This window comes from Ranitomeya variabilis, chromosome 5, assembly GCF_051348905.1.
Source record: "Ranitomeya variabilis isolate aRanVar5 chromosome 5, aRanVar5.hap1, whole genome shotgun sequence".
Taxonomy (NCBI): Eukaryota; Metazoa; Chordata; class Amphibia; order Anura; family Dendrobatidae; genus Ranitomeya; species Ranitomeya variabilis.
This window is the reverse complement of record NC_135236.1, coordinates 230,779,055-230,799,088: the sequence shown is the minus strand read 5'-3', so window position 1 is coordinate 230,799,088 and position 20,034 is coordinate 230,779,055. Positions and strand designations below refer to the sequence as shown.

Here is a 20,034-nt window from a genome sequence, read left to right as displayed (position 1 = left end):
ATGAATAGCGCTCTCCAAAAAATGTCTCCATACTTCAAAAACTAATTTGACACTGAGCAGCTTGCGATTCCCAACATCATATTTTCTCTTAGCAGATGAAAATTTCCAAGAGAAAAATGCACCTGGCCGCAAGTTGGTCAGAGTTTTGGAACCCTGAGATAATACAGCTCCTACTTAGACCTCTGAAGCATCCACCTCTATGATGAATGGTTTCTGGAGATTGGGTTGGATTAAAACCGGAGCGCACATGAAGCACCTTTCCAATTTACTAAAGACTCCAATAGTATCTGGCAACCAAACTTTAAGATCAGCCCCCTTACGTGTGAGATCAGTAAGAGGTTTAATGATCTGTGAAAATCCCTTAATACAATTTCCATAGTAATTATGAATCCTAGAAAATGTTGCAATGCTTTAAGGACACAAGATTGAACCCTAGGAAAGACATTTTGTGAACAGAAAAAGTACATGCCTCTAAGTTAGTAAACAAAGAATATTCCCTGTGCTTTTATAATACAAAACGGACATGTTCATAGTGCGAATCCAGATCAGGAGAAAAAATAAGAATGTCATCAAGGTATACCATAATAAACCTTCTAATAATATCAGAAAAGTTATTATTCATAAAATAGTGAAAGACAGGTGGTGCAATGGTTAACCCAAAAGGTATGACAAGATTTTCAAAAAGACCCCCTTTTGAATGTGTATCAAATTATAAGCCCCTCTAAGATCAAGTTTAAAAAAATAGTCATAAGGATGATGGGGAGGTAGTATCTCTGTCTTTTTTTCCGAGAACACATCTCGAAAGTCTTTCAGGCACCCTGGCCAACCCTTCAGACTAGCGGAGAAAATTTGTACAGAACTAAGACTTCTTTTTATGACAGTTCAGGCTCCACTTAACAATATCCTTCTGACACCAATCAATAACAGGATTGTGAGTGCGCAGCCATAGAAACCCCAATACCAATCCAGCAGGCTAATTATCCAAAACATAGCAGGAGATCGACTCAGAGTGAAGTGTTCCCACTTTAAATGTGAATTCCACTGTTACCAGCTGGACAAAGTTCTGAAGTAACGATGTGCTGTCGGTGGGTATTTCCAACCTAAGTGTCCTCAATCCTAATCTCAGAACCAGTCTTGAATCGTGAAGCGGTCTGAGGTCAAAAGCCACGAGGATACGTCATAGACAGAGGGGTGAGACAAAGGTGTAGTCAGGTAACAGTCCAAGGTCAGAATTCCAAGAAGGTAGCTTATCACGACAAAAGGGCTAGGCAAACGGATGGTCAAGGCAAATATAAGGTCGAGCAGGAAAGATCAGAATACAAGCCCAGGAGCACAGAGCCAACACACAACACTTCAGCAAGGCTACAATTGGCAGAAGTCTAAATCAGAGCCAGGTAATTAATCTGAACAGGAAACACATGGAGAAAGCCCCGGCACTGATTGGACAGCTAAACTGTCATTCAAGAAACTGACAGTTCAGCATGCCCCAGCTTGCAATTGGACGGCGTATCTCTCAATCAATATACCGACAGCTCAGCATGCTCCTGCCCTAGATTGCAATGCAGAATAGTCATTCACTGACTCCAGACACACTGATAGGTGTAATCTTGACAGCTTTGTCCATTTGTTAGGAGACAACACTATTAACAATATTCTAATTTTTAATGTAATGTAATATCCCTGAATGTTTTTATATTGAACAATTTGTTGCATTTTTGCTTTTGATAAAGACTAGTATAGGGGCTTAGTGGTCAGCACTGTTGCTTTGCAGCACTGGGATCCTGGCCTTAAATGTGACCATTATCTGCATGAAGTTTATATGTTCTCTATGTACAACGCTGGGATCTCCCATGGTACTCTGGTTTTCTCTCCAACATCTAAAACATACTGATAGGGAAATTGGATTTGAATCCCAATAGGGACAGTGACATTTTGTTCCATGTTTTCTTTTGATAAAGATCAGGTTAGGGGCTCAGAGGTCAGAATTATTTCTTGGCATCGCTGGGGTCCTGGCCAATTAGCAATATACTCAGCAAGTATATGATCATGACTAATATTTTCTTCGCTTAGTCATCATATATGCTCAATCTAATCAGTGCATTGGAGAGTATAATGGTTATGATCAAGTATAACACTGGCATAATAAGTAACAGGTCTGTGTGCAAAGGATATTGTTTCTCTTCCATTTATCAGATCCTCTTAACACATATATCTAAAAATAAAATACTAAATCACGGTTTAATAAAGACTATTTCCACTCCAACTGGGCTTTAGCATGTCTGAATATAGCATTGCAAGAATGTAGGGAAAACATCAACTCTGATTACTAGTGCAGATCCAAGATGCCTTTCAATTACCCCTGATTAAAAAAATCACTACCACCTTGCGGTTCCGATCTTGCAGTGTGATTTTGCCCTATTTTTATTTTTTAGATACCATATGCTTCCTTTAATGAAAGCCCTGGAAAACCACCTTGAAAGGCAGCCGACTAGGTTACATTGCCTTGCTGACACATCTAAAAATGCAAGGCTATAACTAGTACGTAGTTTCTAAAATCAATGAATGGCATCAAATGGCGCCCACATCAACTCAAGACATTATCCGTGAGACGCTTCATAAAGATTTTAACGTGATACTCCTCCAATGCCTGCAAAATGTATGATTTTTTTTTTTTGAGTGGGGAGGCAGTAACTGAAATGTTAATCTTAGGTTTTAAGAGTAACAAAATAGTTCATATAACTGATAGCCAGTTGATATTGGCATCAAATAAAAAAAATGGTACAGCATTTCCAGATGATTTATAGCAATAACCTATGGATCAGGATGAAAATGTGTTTATCTGCAAATCATTTCCGTGACTGATATGCCAGCTTTACTCACTGCCATCTGGAAAGCAGAAATCTGCTGTCTCCCAAATAAAGGTTTCCAAAATTAAAAATGACTCTCTTTATACTACGGGTTCTCTATAGGTAATAGGTCAATGGGTAGTATATAGATACGGTATACAGATAGATGAATCAGTAAGCAATGGACCGTTATCCTGTATAGGTTTGCGTAGGTTGGTTACCTTTTTATTTTCATTGGGATATAGTGGCAGTGAGAAAGCGAAGCACAAGAGTCGCCTTATCTCCAAAACACAGAAAGTCTAACCATAAAAAAGAAATATTCTGAGCACTTACATTGAACTCACAGAGGTCCACACTATCCAGGCTTTTGCTTCTGTGGATTCGTCCCTTTATTCTCCGTAGAGATGGCTTTCCTTGACTAGTACTGGAAGTGGCTGCATTGGGGTTCTCCGAGGATGGGGTGACCCTGCAATATAACATTCATTGTTTTAATTGATATTAACAGTATTCCTAATCATTTGAAGCACCGAGGAGGTATTCACTTGGGTATCAAAAAACTTTTTGGCTTTTGTCCATCCCAAAAGGGGTTTGCCTCTGCCACGTATCCCCCCTTCCCGGCGCAGGGGAGAAACGGGAACCCCTTTAGGGTGCAGGACCAACAGCCAGACGCACATGGGCCTGATTATCCCTCGACCGTATGGCCGCTGACTTACGGGCCTGCGTAAAAGAAAAAAAAAATTGGCATTATGTAAGGCCTTGAGAAGGCAAGAGAAAGACAATTTCTTTGGTTTCGCTCTAGTACCTTGCACTCTGTACATATAGGGTCAAGAACCCCCATTTTTGGGTTTTGCATCTTTTCTATTTAACTTTCCAAGGGTGTGAAATTTCATGTCTAGGTCCTGCTCTGCCCAGTCTATCTTAAGGCCTGCTGTCACATAGTGAAGGTAAGGAACCATTCTGAGCAGTACACCTTGTCACAGTGGGATGACTTTTACACTTTTTAAAATAGTGTCAACTAAGTACCCTACATTATTTTCAGAATTGGTGGGCTAAAGGTACCTTCACACTTAGTGACGCTGCAGCGATACAGACAACGATGCCGATCGCTGCAGCGTCGCTGTTTGGTCGCTGGAGAGCTGTCACACAGACAGCTCTCCAGCGACCAACGATGCCGAGGTCCCCGGGTAACCAGGGTAAACATCGGGTTGCTAAGCGCAGGGCCGCGCTTAGTAACCCGATGTTTACCCTGGTTACCAGTGTAAAATGTAAAAAAACAAACACTACATACTCACCTTCGCGTCCCCCGGCGTCCGCTTCCTGCACTGACTGAGCGCCGGCCGTAACAGCAGAGCGGTGACGTCACCGCTGTGCTGTGCTTTCACTTTACGGCCGCCGCTCAGTCAGTGCAGGAAGCGAACGCCGGGGGACGCGAAGGTGAGTATGTACTGTTTGTTTTTTTACATTTTACTCTGGTAACCAGGGTAAACATCGGGTTACTAAGCGCGGCCCTGCGCTTAGTAACCCGATATTTACCCTGGTTACCATTGTAAAACATCGCTGGTATCGTTGCTTTTGCTGTCAAACACAACGATACACGGCGATCTGACGACCAAATAAAGTTCTGAACTTTAACCAACGACCAGCGATATCACAGCAGGATCCTGATCGCTGCTGCGTGTCAAACTCAACGATATCGCTAGCCAGGACGCTGCAACGTCACGGATCGCTAGCGATATCGTTTAGTGTGAAGGTACCTTAAGGCAAGAGTCTAATGTGCATGGGAGTCTATCAACTCCACTCCCACAGATGATGTAAGGGGAGATAAGGATCCAGCTTGTCCAATTTCAGTGAGATAAGCCATCACCAGAAATCCCTGGCGGTGGCTCTCTGATAGACCATACAAGAGTGCTGGGCAAGCACTTTAGTGTCCTGAGTAATGAGGAGATATAGTTGTCGGTCAAACAATTGGCCAAAACATCCATTGGCCGACAGCTATCTACTGTGTATGAGGTCCCTTAGAGGGCAGACAGGTGGCCATATTTCTCGTGAGAAGATCACATTGGAATCCTCATGCTGCCTGTCTGCTCTCCTGACCTGAGCGTGACAGCTGCATAGAAATACATCACGCTGTCACGCTCAGGTCAGGAGAGGTGCCGGACCAGTCTGTGCACTGCAATGTGATCCTTGAATGGGAAATAGGGCAGTTTGTCTACCCCTTTACTCAGCAAGTTTACTGCTACTTTTGGTGGCTAGATTTACACTTTAAATCCTTGCCTACATAATGCTAGGGATATTAAGGCCTGGGTGTTCTAAGAGAGCTGTCACACAGACAGCTCTCCAGTGACCAACGATGCCGAAGTCCCCGGCGAACCAGGGTAAACATCGGGTTACTAAGCGCAGGGCCGCGCTTAGTAACCCGATGTTTACCCTGGTTACCATTGTAAATGTAAAATGACTGTGTCAGCGCCGGCTGTAAAGCACAGCACAGCGGTGACGTCACCGCTGTGCTTTACGGCCGGCGCTCACAGTCAGTGTGGGAAGCTGACGGCGAGGGACGTGACAGACACCGGAATGTGAGTATGTACTGTTTTTTTTTTTTTACATTTACAATGGTAACCAGGGTAAACATCGGGTTACTAAGCGCGGCCCTGCGCTTATTAACCCGATATTTACCCTGGTTACCAGTGAAGACATCGCTGGATTGGCATCACACACGCCGATGCAGCGATGACAGCGGGTGATCAGCGACCAAAAAAAGGTCCTGATCATTCGCAGCGACCAACGATCTCCCAGCAGGGGCCTGATCGTTGGTCGCTGTCACGCATAACGATTTCGTTAACGATATCGTTGCTACGTCACAAAAAGCAACTATATCGTTAACGAAATCGTTATGTGTGACGGTACCTTTACACAACACTTGAAGGATCTTTGGCCTTGTGAGTTATTTACTTCCAGACAATGAAAAGAGGTTAACCACAGCACATCAAAAGCTTAGCACACGTCCCTTTCATCGGAGGAGTACAGTACCAGTTAGTGTAAGCAGCTTTATTTGACATGGTAATGTCTATTGAAAGCAGAAGGGCCTGACAGTACTTAATGAGTGCGATGACAGATGATTTTTTTCCCTGCAAATTAACATTGTAATGAATTGCAAAACAAAGCAAAACAGTGACGTTCTCATTATTAGGACTGTCAGTGTGTATGAATACAAGCCCTAACATGTCAACGGTGACATAGATTAGTCAAGTCATCTGAAAATATTGATACTGCACACTGCATCCATTCAACGCTAATACTGACTAAGAACCTGTAAATTATATCCATATAATACGCTGGGGAATTACGTAGAATTTCTAGTCTTTCTAAATTTTCTTCAAAACCGCACTGAAGCCTCCTAGTTTCTTTCTCCTTGTTTGGGGTGCTCCAATGTAGACTGTCAGAGCACTGGAACGTCTCTACCCTACACAGTGTATCGCTGATGGATGGACCGCCAGTAAAGTATCCACGGCCTCGGATTTATTTTGTGATACACAAACGTAGGCCATGTAATGCCGTGCTAGGTTATGCATGTGGATATGAGCTGCCTGAAGCCAAATCCAAGTACAGTGACCCTGAAATCTCAAAGGACAATATTGGATGGACATGCTCTTGACTGCTGTTACTTTTGGGCCTGTTTGATTGTATATGAATAAAAGTGCATTTATCACCTAATGGTTTTTTAAATGTTTTTATGTGTTCCATGTCCCCTTTGTGTTGTTTCTAATAAAGGATTTTTTTATTTGGTGATCCCATAGCTTTTGCATACTTCGTTTTGCACTATGTTAATCACTTTCTAAGTATGTGCTTGGTTGATCCCAAACATATTTGTGGTGCCCTCAGTTGTTTGATTTGACCTAGTTTATTCTGAGCGTGCTGATACCCCACATGTGGTCAGAAACCTCTCTTTGGACAAATGGCAGGGCTTGGAATGGAAGGAACACCATTTGAATTTTGGAACACAAATTTGGAAGAAACAGATTGTGGGTGCCATGTCGCATTTGCAGGGCCCCTACAGTGCTAAACAGCAGAAACTTCTCATAAGTGACCCCATTTTGGAAATGACACCCATCGAGGCTTTTATTCAGGGGTATAGTGAGCATTTTGAACCCACAAGTGCTACATAGAATTTGATAACATTAAGTCATCATATTGAAAATTTTTATTTTTTTCATGGAAATGTTGCTTTAGCCCCAGTTTTTTCACTTTTGCAACAGGTAACACGTATAAGTGGATCTAACAGTTTGTTATCCACTTACTTCTGAGCACGGCGATACCACACATGTAGTAAAAAAAATGCCGTTTACACATACAGCAGGGCTTGGAAGGGAAGAAGCAACATTTGGTATTTGGAATGTAAATTTGGCTGGAATTAACTGCAGATACCATGTCTCTCTTGCACAGCCAATGAGGTTCCAAAACATCAGAAACCCCCATAAGTGACCCCATTTTCAAAAGTAGACTCATCAAGGAATTCATCTAGGGCCATGTTGAGCATGTTGAACCAATATGTGCTTCACAGAACTTTTTAAAACGTAGATGTGAAAATAAAAATTGGTGTTTTTTTTTCACTAAAATGTTCTTTTTGCATCAAATTTGTAATTTTCCCAATGTATAATAAGAGAAAATGTACCCCATAATTTGTTACGCAATTTCTCTTGAATGCGATACTACTCCATATGTGGTTAAAAACTGCTGTTTGGGCACATGTCAGGGCTCAGAAAGGCAACAGTGGCGTTTCATTTTTGGAGAGTACATTTTTCTGGAATAGATTGTGAATGCCAAGTTGCATTTGTAGATCCCCTGACATGCAGAGATGAACAGCAGGAGCCCCCCAAAAGTGACACCATTTTGGAAACTAGACCCCACAAGGAATTCATCTAGTGGTGTACTGAGCATTTTAACCTACAAATGATTCACAAAACTTTATAACATTTAGATGAGAAAACAACAAATTAAATTTTTCCACTAAAATACTGTTTTAGCACCAAATTTATGATGTACATGAGGGGTGATAGGAGAAAATAGACCAGGAGCGCTAATTGGCTTATGGATTCTATTTGAACAGATTGTTGGTTCCAGTAAAGGAACCTTCACACGAAGCGACGCTGCAGCGATAGCGACAACGATGCCGATCGCTGCAGCGTCGCTGTTTGGTCGCTGGAGAGCTGTCACACAGACCGCTCTCCAGCGACCAACGATGCCGAGGTCCCCGGGTAACCAGGGTAAACATCGGGTTGCTAAGCGCAGGGCCGCGCTTAGTAACCCGATGTTTACCCTGGTTACCAGCGTAAAAGTAAAAATAACAAACAGTACATGCTCACCTGCGCGTCCCCCGGCGTCCGCTTCCTGTACTGTGTGAGCGCCGGCCCTAACAGCAGAGCGGTGACGTCACCGCTGTGCTTTTACTTTCACTTTAGGGCCGGCAGTCAGTCAGAGCAGGAAGCGGACGGCAGGGGACGCGCAGGTGAGTATGTACTGTTTGTTTTTTTTACTTTTACGCTGGTAACCAGTAAACATCGGGTTACTAAGCGCGGCCCTGCGCTTAGTAACCCGGTATTTACCCTGGTTACCAGCGTAAAACATCGCTGGTATCGTTGCTTTTGGTGCCAAACCTGACGATACACACCGGTCTGACGACCAAATAAAGTTCTGGACTTTCAGCAACGACCAGCGATATCACAGCAGGATCCAGATCGCTGCTGCGTGTCAAACACAACGATATCGCTATCCAGGACGCTGCAACGTCACGGATCGTTGTCGTTCTCGTTGTAAAGTCGTTTCATGTGAAGGTACCTTAAGGCCGGTTTCACACGTCAGTGATTCCGGTACGTGAGGTGTCAGTTTTCTCACGTACCGGAGCCACTGACACACGTAGACACATTGAAATCAATGCATCTGTGCAGATGTCATTGATTTTTTGCGGACCGTGTCTCCGTGTGCCAAACACGGAGACATGTCAGTGTTCGTGGGAGCGCACGGATTACACGGACCCATTAAAGTCAATGGGTCCGTGTATAACACGTACCGCACACGGATGTTTTCCGTGTGCAGTCCGTGTGCCGTGCTGGAGACAGAGCTTACAGTAAGCGCTGTCCCCCCGCGTGGTTCTGAAGGCTTAATTCATCTCTTCTCCCCCGCAGCGTTCGCTGGAGAGAAGAGATGAAAGATCAATTTTTTCTATTTTTTTGTTAAAAATAAACTTTGGTGGTGTCCTCCCATCCCCAGTGCGCCGCCCGGCCCCTTGCAGATGCAGAGAAATACTCACCTAGCTCCCGCGATGTCTCCTCTCTCCTCTCCGCGCCGCATCTTCTCCTGTATGAGCGGTCACGTGGTGCCGCCCATTACAGTGATGAATATGCGGCTCCAACCCTATGGGAGGTGGAGCCGCATATTCATCAACTGTAATGAGCGGCACCACGTGACCGCTCATACAGGAAAAGCTGCGGGGCGGAGAGCAAGCGTCGAGGGAGGCGGGTGAGTAATTTAATGCCGGCGGCCGGGCGCACAGGGGGTGGGAGGGTGGAGGATGCCCTAAAGTTTATTTGAAACACAAAAAAACAAGATTTTTCATCCCTTCTCCCCAGCGAGTGCTGGAGAGAACGGATGAATGGCGGCATCAGCACCATGCTGGGGCGACAGCGCTTACTGTAGCGCTGTCTCTCCTGCACGCACCATGTGGTACCCAGGCGGCACACGGCTGCCGCACGTGTGTCGCACGTGTGCCACACGGATGGCCTACGTGAGCTCATGGACACACGGACACGGATAACTCCGGTACCGATTTTTCCGGTACCGGAATTATCTGGACGTGTGGGACAGGCCTAACCGAGTCCCTGCTGCGCGAAAACAGCAGAAACACCCCACAAGTGACTCCATTTTGGAAACTAGACTCCTCAAGTAATTCATATAGGGGTGTACTCAGCATTTATAACCTACAGGTGATTCACTCATAACATTTAGATGTGAAAAAAAAAAATTGTACTAAAATACAGTTTTAACACCAAATAAATAATCTTCACGAGGGGTAATAGAAGAAAATGGGTCCCATAATTTGTTATGCAATTTTTACTGAATGTGGCAGTACCCAATATGTGGTTGTACACTTACTGTTTGAGCACACAGCAGAGATCAGATGGGAAAGAGTGCTACTTGGCTTTTAGAAATCAGATTCCGTTTGAATGGATTGTGGGCTCTATTAACGGAGCCCCTGAGGTGCGGGATATATTAAGATTTTTATTGGTAATATTTTTTTATCGCTTTCAATGTTGTGTTTTACACTTAGCACTTATGTCGGGATTTATGTGTAAACCCCACAAAAATGTGATTCAGACTCCCGACGAACCACCCACCACAATGAGGCAGATGGAGACACATAGAATTCTGTTTGGAGTCTGATCCGGTGGTATCCATCTTCTTAGGCGTGCACAGAACTGTGGTCGATCACACATTTGAGCGCTAAAAAGACGTCTAAAATGATGGGACACTGCTAAAACAGAGACCAGACGGAGTCCAAAGTGATTCAGTCAGGGGTTTTGTCTGCATCGTGGTTTTTCGGTTTTCCTTGGGAACCCCAATGTAAGCAATCAGCGCAGAGCACAGGATAAATGTGACCTGAACCTTATCCCAATTTTTGAGAGGCAGAATGTACATATAGACAGTGCAGCGCCCCAGAGTCCTGGTCGTTGCAGTACTGTGGCTCCGCCACTATGGGGAGCCATGGTGCGTCCGATGGCACTGAAGGGGTTCATCTGATCAGGTATCACAGACACCAATACATTTCACAGCTGGGCCTCCGGAGGGAGCTAAGGGTTCTATTCATTAGGCCACTCCCCACCATAGTGGGTAAACTGGGGGTCAGGCAGGAAGTTAGATGAGAAAGCTGACTGGATTGGACGAAGCAACACCTGGTGGCAGAGGGTGTTGTGGAGGAAGAGACAGTAGGGTCTCTGTCAGGGGTGGGATCCTGACAGAGGCTTGGCAACTTGAAAGAACGTAACGGGTCCGCGCCAGCTCCGGGAAGCGGCGGGACCCAAGAAAGGACTAGAAGCGAGATAGATTGTGCTGAGTGAGAAACGAGATCAAGCGATAGGAGAAAACCAGTAGGGGTCATGCTGTAAGACCGGAGCAACACCCTACTGAGGCGCATTACCGGTGGCCGGAACGCCGAGGGAGTATTATAACAATCAGCTTCAAGCAATACTCTAAACAGCGGCAGGACAGTCAGTTTAAGGCGGGCTGTCTAACACATATCACCTATGAAGTCTTGGGGGGCAACCTGTGGAGAGGGGCAACTCTAGGGTCCCGGAAGAGCTCCGAGCCTACCCGTCAAACGGGTGCCGTTCCAACCAGAATATCAGGGAGGGACGGAGGATTAGAAGAACATCATTTAATCGAGTTGTGAGGGAACTTAAGAAACAGACACGACGGTTGTGGGGACTTTCCGTAAGCACAGCAGGGAAGGACCGCAACACATAGCGCTAGAAGGAAGGCACCGATTTCCACCTGTGAAGAGAACTCTGGAGGTGCCATTGGACCGGCTGGACTTGCGCAGCCTGGTGAACCGTATTCTGGACTGAGGACCCAGAGATCTTCAGTAAAGAGGTAAAGAGACTGCAAACTGGTGTCCTCGTTATTACTGCACCGCACCACTATTACCATCATCCGTCATCCACACCTATCATTCACTGTGCGCCCCACGGCAGGGTCACGGAACCGGGGCCTAGCCGCCGTGACAACCCCAGAGCAGAGACTTGTAGGCCCGGTACCGGGTACCCCTCGGCCCTGCGGCGGTGGGGGCGCTACAAACTTGGCGTCACGAACAGGATCTACTTAAGCCTGAAGAATCAGGTCATGTGTGCCTTGGAGCTGTGATTTACTGTGTTGGGACTGTACTTTATCGCAAAGACTGCGGGTTGTCATTTGCCGCCAAAAGTTCGCGCCAAAAACCGCCGCCATTGCAGCGACACAGGAAGCGCAGGAGAAGAAGAAGGGCATGGAAGTGGGCGTGAACAAGCTGAAGAGCGCGAAAGACAATGGCCGCCCAGTCTAAATATCTCGGCCCCTTGAGGACGTGTCCGTCAGCAGCCGAGATCCGCCTCCTGATCCTCAATGGTGGGCAGAGACAGAGAAAACGAAACCGCCCACGAAGGAGAGAGCGGGAAAAGGACCAGGAAGAAGAAGTGAGCGACATGGAGGACGCCGTGGCGAGCCGCCCGGAGCCGGAGCGTGGGGTCGGAACAGAGGACTCCCCCAGCCACCCAGAGGGGCACCGCAACCAGGCCTCCACCGCTGATGCTGAATTCCTGCAGGCCGGAGTGGACGAGCTCAGCGACCGACCCCGGCGGACGCAGCTGAGCACTGAGGCCGGGTGGAAGAAGGCCATCATCAGGAGCCTCACCAGACGTCTGTCGGCAGCCTCATCTGGTCCGGAGCAGGAAAGAAGTCCCCGCGCTCCGAAGCTGGAAAGCAAGGCCCTGCCGGAAAGCGAGATGCTGCGAGCAGAGATGACAACGTCGCAGCACGAGGCCCTGCAACCAGCGTTCCAGACCCCAGCGGAGACGGAGCAGATCGGCACCGGAGGGACCGCATCTGAAGCAGGTATGAAGGATGACCCTGCCCTGACGACCGACACCACTCCAGTGACTGCTAGTGCCACAGCTGCTGACTCCGTTCCAGTGACTGATCTTGCAGCAGCCGCTATCTCTGCTGCAGCAAATGCCCATACTCAAGCTGCGCAGATCTCCATCGCTGCGCATGATTTAACAGTACATGCAAGACGGATTAACGGCGTTTGTCCAGCACTGGGTGTAACCCTGGACCTCACTCTTCCCAGGCCAAGAAGGGTTAAGTGCCAGGTGCAGCCCTGGAAGCCGTCCCACTAAACCTCAGAAACCTGAAACTGTACATAGTTAACTGTTTGTTTCCCTGCTTTTTGCTGCTTTAAACCCGACTAGGGTTAACTCTTAAAGGGATCCCTTTGTTTACCCGGGATCCCTTCCTCTGCTTTTGCTCTTGTTTCCTGTTTCCTCATTGTTGAATAGAACTGCTGAATCATGAACAGTGCATGATACAAACTGCTTGTTAATAGTTTGCACCTTCTTAAACGGGCTTCTTACTGGTTTTACTTTAAAAAGGACTCTTTGTGAAGATACCGCACTGGAACCTTTGCTGAGTATGGACTGGTAGCTTGAGAAGATACGCTACCTTATAGAGACTTGGTCCCCTCTTAAAGGGGATGTTCATTTGTTACGCTTAAACTGTGATATTGCTTTAAGATTGGAAGCAATAATGTCTTGACCAAAGAAAGTGATGATAATGTTTACATGAGAAAGTTATGTGTTTAATTAGTTAAATGTGAAGAAAAACTGATGATGTGCTCTGAGAAGTAAAAGGTGAAAGATAGAAGAAGGATGCAGTGGACCCGTAGGGATAGACGTGGTGTCCAGCATGCATGAAAGGAAGAAAGATAATGAGAAGGTTTAATGTTCGATAGAAAATGTTTTTGATAATGCTGATAGGTAGTTAGGATAGAAGGTAAACCCTGAGTCCTCATAGGAGTCATGTAGAGATGACTTAAACTGAAAGTAATGTTATGTTCTATACTGTGTATAGTAGTTGAAAAGACAGAAGGCCCGGGCTGAACGGGGCGGTCCTGTAACGGAAAGGAGAGGCAGTAGGTCTGGTGCCGATAGGACAGGCGGTCCTGCAGATTTAAAGAAGGAGAATGAGGAAGTTAAAGTGCCTTATAATGTGATTATAGGAAGGTCTTTAGTGGATTTAGAGTGTGAATCCTTAAAGGCAATGTTAAATTATTGTTCAACAATTTTGCACTTAGTAGAATACCCGGTTGGGTAACAGGAGTTATTTATAGCCTGTAATTTATAATGTTAACCGTGTTTGTAACGTTCAAGTGTTCTTACCTCCCATAAAGGGAAGCCTGTTCAAGTATACTTATTGTTATTACACTCAACGAAACTGTATGTCTTTTTGCTAACTTGTATTGTTGTTTTCTTCCCAGTCCCGGAGTACTGTGTTTAACCAGGGCGGAGTGCAGCGCCCCAGAGTCCTGGTCGTTGCAGTACTGTGGCTCCGCCACTATGGGGAGCCATGGTGCGTCCGATGGCACTGAAGGGCTTCATCTGATCAGGTATCACAGACACCAATACATTTCACAGCTGGGCCTCCGGGGGGAGCTAAGGGTTCTATTCATTAGGCCACTCCCCACCATAGTGGGTAAACTGGGGGTCAGGCAGGAAGTTAGATGAGAAAGCTGACTGGATTGGACGAAGCAACACCTGGTGCCAGAGCGTGTTGTGGAGGAAGAGACAGTAGGGTCTCTGTCAGGGGTGGGATCCTGACAGAGGCTTGGCATTGGAAAGAACGTAACGGGTCCGCGCCAGCTCCGGGAAGCGGCGGGACCCAAGAAAGGACTAGAAGCGAGATAGATTGTGCTGAGTGAGAAACGAGATCAAGCGATAGGAGAAAACCAGTAGGGGTCATGCTGTAAGACCGGAGCAACACCCTACTGAGGCGCATTACCGGTGGCCGGAACGCCGAGGGAGTATTATAACAATCAGCTTCAAGCAATACTCTAAACAGCGGCAGGACAGTCAGTTTAAGGCGGGCTGTCTAGCACATATCACCTATGAAGTCTTGGGGGGCAACCTGTGGAGAGGGGCGACTCTAGGGTCCCGGAAGAGCTCCGAGCCTACCCGTCAAACGGGTGCCGTTCCAACCAGAATATCAGGGAGGGACGGAGGATTAGAAGAACATCATTTAATCGAGTTGTGAGGGAACTTAAGAAACAGACACGACGGTTGTGGGGACTTTCCGTAAGCACAGCAGGGAAGGACCGCTGTTATGACCCCAGTGGACAGGGTCTCAGAGGAACGTGTAAGTCTGCGAGATTCAAAAATCCAGCTCATAGGGCTGTGGTAACTGGGTTGACCAAATAGCTACTCCTAACGCCAACACTAGAAGTAGCCGGGGATCATGCCTACGGTGATCGCTAGATGACTCGCGCCAGCCGGAGAATCTAACTACCCCTAGGAGAAGAAAACAAAGACCTCTCTTGCCTCCAGAGAAAGGGACCCCAAAGCAAGATACAAGCCCCCCACAAATAATAACGGTGAGGTAAGAGGAAATGACAAACACAGAAATGAACCAGGTTCAGCAAAGAGAGGCCAGCTTACTAATAGCAGAATATAGCAAGATAACTTATCTGGTCAACAAAAACCCTATAAAAATCCACGCTGGAGATTCAAGAACCCCCGAACCGTCTAACGGTCCGGGGGGAGAACACCAGCCCCCTAGAGCTTCCAGCAAAGGTCAGGATACAGATAGGAACAAGCTGGACAAAAATACCAAACAAAACAAAAGCAAAAAGCAAAGAAGCAGACTTAGCTTGAAAAACAGGAACAGGATCAGAGGACAAGAGCACAACAGATTAGCTCTGATTTCAACGATGCCAGGCATTGAACTGAAGGTCCAGGGAGCTTATATAGCAACGCCCCTGAACTAACGGCCCAGGTGAGGATATAGGAAAAGACAGACGCTCCAGAGTCAAATCACTAATGACCACTAGAGGGAGCAAAAAGCAAAATCACAACAGTACCCCCCCCTTAGTGAGGGGTCACCGAACCCTCACCACGACCACCAGGGCGATCAGGATGAGCGGCGTGAAAGGCACGAACTAAATCGGCCGCATGAACATCAGAGGCGACCACCCAGGAATTATCTTCCTGACCATAGCCCTTCCACTTGACCAGGTACTGAAGCCTCCGCCTGGAGAGACGAGAATCCAAGATTTTCTCCACCACGTACTCCAACTCGCCCTCAACCAACACCGGAGCAGGAGGCTCAGCAGAAGGAACCACAGGCACAACGTACCGCCGCAACAAGGACCTATGAAACACGTTGTGGATAGCAAACGACACAGGTAGATCCAGGCGAAAGGATACAGGATTAAGAATTTCCAATATCTTGTAAGGACCAATGAAACGAGGTTTAAATTTGGGAGAGGAAACCTTCATAGGAACAAAGCGGGAAGAAAGCCACACCAAATCCCCAACACGTAGTCGGGGACCCACACCGCGGCGGCGGTTGGCAAAGTGCTGAGCCCTCTCCTGTGACAACTTCAAGTTGTCCACCACAAGATTCCAGATCCGCTGCAACCTATCCACCACAGAATCCACCCCAGGGCAGTCAGAAGGTTCCACATGACCCGAAGAAAAACGAGGGTGGAAACCAGAGTTGCAGAAAAACGGCGAAACCAAGGTGGCGGAACTAGCCCGATTATTAAGGGCAAACTCAGCTAACGGCAAGAAGGTCACCCAATTGTCCTGATCAGCAGAGACAAAACACCTCAAATAAGCCTCCAAAGTCTGATTAGTTCGCTCCGTCTGTCCATTAGTCTGAGGATGGAAAGCAGACGAAAACGACAAGTCAATGCCCATCCTACTACAAAAGGATCGCCAGAATCTGGAAACGAACTGGGATCCTCTGTCTGACACAATATTCTCAGGGATGCCGTGCAAACGAACCACGTTCTGGAAAAACACAGGAACCAGATCGGAAGAGGAAGGCAGTTTAGGCAAAGGAACCAAATGGACCATCTTGGAGAAGCGATCACATATCACCCAGATAACAGACATGCCCTGAGACACCGGAAGATCAGAAATGAAATCCATGGAGATATGTGTCCAAGGTCTCTTAGGGACAGGCAAGGGCAAGAGCAACCCGCTGGCACGAGAACAGCAAGGCTTAGCTCGAGCACAAGTCCCACAGGACTGTACAAATGACCGCACATCCCTAGACAAGGAAGGCCACCAAAAGGATCTGGCCACCAGATCTCTGGTGCCAAAAATTCCTGGGTGACCTGCCAACACCGAGGAATGAACCTCGGAAATGACTCTGCTGGTCCACTTATCAGGCACAAACAGTCTGTCAGGTGGACAAGAATCAGGCCTATCAGCCTGAAATCTCTGCAACACACGTCGCAGATCAGGAGAAATAGCTGACAAGATAATACCATCCTTAAGAATACCAACAGGTTCAGCGACTCCAGGAGCATCAGGCACAAAGCTCCTGGAAAGAGCATCGGCCTTCACATTCTTTGAACCTGGTAAATACGAGACAACAAAGTCAAATCGGGAGAAAAACAATGACCAGCGGGCCTGTCTAGGATTCAGGCGTTTAGCAGACTCGAGATACATCAGATTTTTGTGATCAGTCAAGACCACCACACGATGCTTAGCACCCTCGAGCCAATGACGCCACTCCTCAAATGCCCATTTCATGGCCAACAACTCCCGATTGCCCACATCATAATTTCGCTCCGCAGGCGAAAACTTCCTAGAGAAAAAGGCGCAAGGTCTCATAACAGAGCAACCAGGGCCTCTCTGCGACAAAACGGCCCCTGCTCCAATCTCTGAAGCATCCACCTCAACTTGAAAGGGAAGCGAGACATCAGGCTGGCACAAAACAGGCGCCGAAGTAAACCGACGTTTCAACTCCTGGAAAGCCTCCACGGCAGCAGGAGCCCAATTAACCACATCGGAGCCCTTCTTGGTCATATCCGTCAAAGGTTTCACAATGCTAGAAAAGTTAGCGATAAAACGACGGTAGAAGTTAGCGAAACCCAAGAACTTCTGAAGACTCTTAACTGACGAGGGCTGAGTCCAATCAAGAATAGCTCGGACCTTGACTGGGTCCATCTCCACAGCAGAAGGGGAAAAAATGAACCCCAAAAAGGGAACCTTCTGTACACCAAAAAGACACTTTGAGCCCTTGACAAACAAAGAATTTTCACGCAAAATTTTAAAGACCATCCTGACCTGCTCCACATGCGAGTCCCAATTATCAGAAAAAACCAGAATATCATCCAGATAAACGATCAGAAATTTATCCAGATAGTTCCGGAAAATGTCATGCATAAAGGACTGAAAAACTGAAGGGGCATTAGAGAGCCCAAAAGGCATCACCAAGTACTCAAAATGACCTTCGGGCGTATTGAATGCGGTTTTCCATTCATCCCCTTGCTTAATGCGCATAAGGTTGTACGCACCACGAAGGTCTATCTTGGTAAACCACTTGGCACCTTTAATCCGGGCAAACAAGTCAGACAACAGCGGCAAAGGATACTGAAATTTGACAGTGATCTTATTTAAAAGCCGATAGTCAATACAAGGCCTCAAAGATCCGTCCTTTTTAGCCACAAAAAAGAATCCCGCACCAAGAGGGGAAGAAGACGGACGGATGTGTCCTTTCTCCAGAGACTCCTTGATATATGAACGCATAGCGGTATGTTCAGGTATCGACAGATTAAACAGTCTTCCCTTAGGAAATTTACTGCCTGGAATCAAATCTATTGCACAGTCACATTCCCTATGAGGAGGCAATGCACTGGACCTGGACTCGCTAAAGACATCCTGATAATCAGACAAGTACTCCGGAACTTCCGAAGGCGTAGAAGAAGCAATAGACACAGGCAGGGAATCCTCATGAATACCACGACAGCCCCAACTAGACACTGACATAGCCTTCCAGTCAAGGACTGGATTATGGGTCTGTAACCATGGCAGCCCCAAAACAACCAAATCATGCATTTTATGTAGAACGAGAAAACGTATCACCTCGCGGTGTTCAGGAGTCATGCACATGGTAACCTGTGTCCAATACTGCGGCTTATTTTCTGCCAATGGCGTAGCATCAATACCTCTAAGAGGGATAGGATTTTCTAATGGTTCAAGAATAAAACCACAGCGCTTAGCAAATGAGAGATCCATAAGACTCAGGGCAGCACCTGAATCTACAAACGCCATGACAGGATAAGATGACAGTGAGCAAATCAAAGTTACAGACAGAATAAACTTAGGATGCAAATTACCAACGGTGACAGGACTAACAACCTTAGATATACGTTTAGAGCATGCTGAGATAACATGTGTAGAATCACCACAGTAGTAGCACAAGCCATTCCGGCGTCTATGAATTTTCCTCTCATTTCTAGTCAGGATTCTATCACATTGCATCAAATCAGGTGTCCGTTCAGACAACACAATGAGGGAATTTGCGGTTTTTCTATCACATTGCATCACATCAGGTGTCTGTTCAGACAACAACATGAGGGAATTTGCGGTTTTGCCCTCCCGCAACCGCCGGTCAATTTGAATAGCCAGGGACATGGTATCATTCAGACCTGTGGGAATGGGAAAACCCACCATAACATTCTTAATGGCCTCAGAAAGGCCATTTCTAAAATTAGCGGCCAGTGCACACTCGTTCCAATGTGTCAGCACGGACCATTTCCGAAATTTTTGGCAATACACCTCAGCCTCGTCCTGGCCCTGAGACATAGCCAGCAAGGCTTTCTCTGCCTGAATCTCAAGATTGGGTTCCTCATAAAGTAAACCGAGCGCCAGAAAAAACGCATCAATATCAGCCAATGCCGGATCTCCTGGCGCCAACGAAAAAGCCCAATCCTGAGGGTCACCCCGTAAGAATGAAATAACAATTTTTACTTGTTGAGCAGAGTCTCCAGACGAACAAGGTTTCAGGGACAAAAATAATTTACAATTACTCCTGAAATTCCTAAACTTAAATCGGTCTCCTGAAAACAGTTCAGGAATCGGAATCTTGGGTTCAGACCTAGGATTTCTGGTAACATAATCTTGTATACCCTGCACACGAGCGGCAAGCTGGTCCACACTTGTAATCAAGGTCTGGACATTCATGTCTGCAGCAAGCTTAAGCCACTCTGAGGTAAAGGGGAAAAGAAAAAAAAAAATGAGAGAGGGAAAAAAAAAACTCAAAATTTTCTTTCTTATAATCCCACTTCTGCAATGCATTAAACATTTAATACTGGCCTGGCATACTGTTATGACCCCAGTGGACAGGGTCTCAGAGGAACGTGTAAGTCTGCGAGATTCAAAAATCCAGCTCATAGGGCTGTGGTAACTGGGTTGACCAAATAGCTACTCCTAACGCCAACACTAGAAGTAGCCGGGGATCATGCCTACGGTGATCGCTAGATGACTCGCGCCAGCCGGAGAATCTAACTACCCCTAGGAGAAGAAAACAAAGACCTCTCTTGCCTCCAGAGAAAGGGACCCCAAAGCAAGATACAAGCCCCCCACAAATAATAACGGTG

At 46.5% G+C, this 20,034-nt stretch overlaps 1 protein-coding gene across 4 annotated transcripts in view; it reads right to left on the bottom strand.

Annotated features, from left to right (window-relative positions):
- TJP1 (tight junction protein 1) overlaps positions 1–20,034 on the bottom strand; it is a 623,857-nt gene that overhangs the window by 511,988 nt on the left and 91,835 nt on the right. For all 4 annotated transcript variants that reach the window (XM_077263881.1, XM_077263886.1, XM_077263888.1 and 1 more), the window contains exon 2: positions 3,180–3,312. In XM_077263881.1, the coding sequence (XP_077119996.1) occupies positions 3,180–3,312 (133 nt within the window). The remainder of the gene's footprint in view (positions 1–3,179; positions 3,313–20,034) is intronic.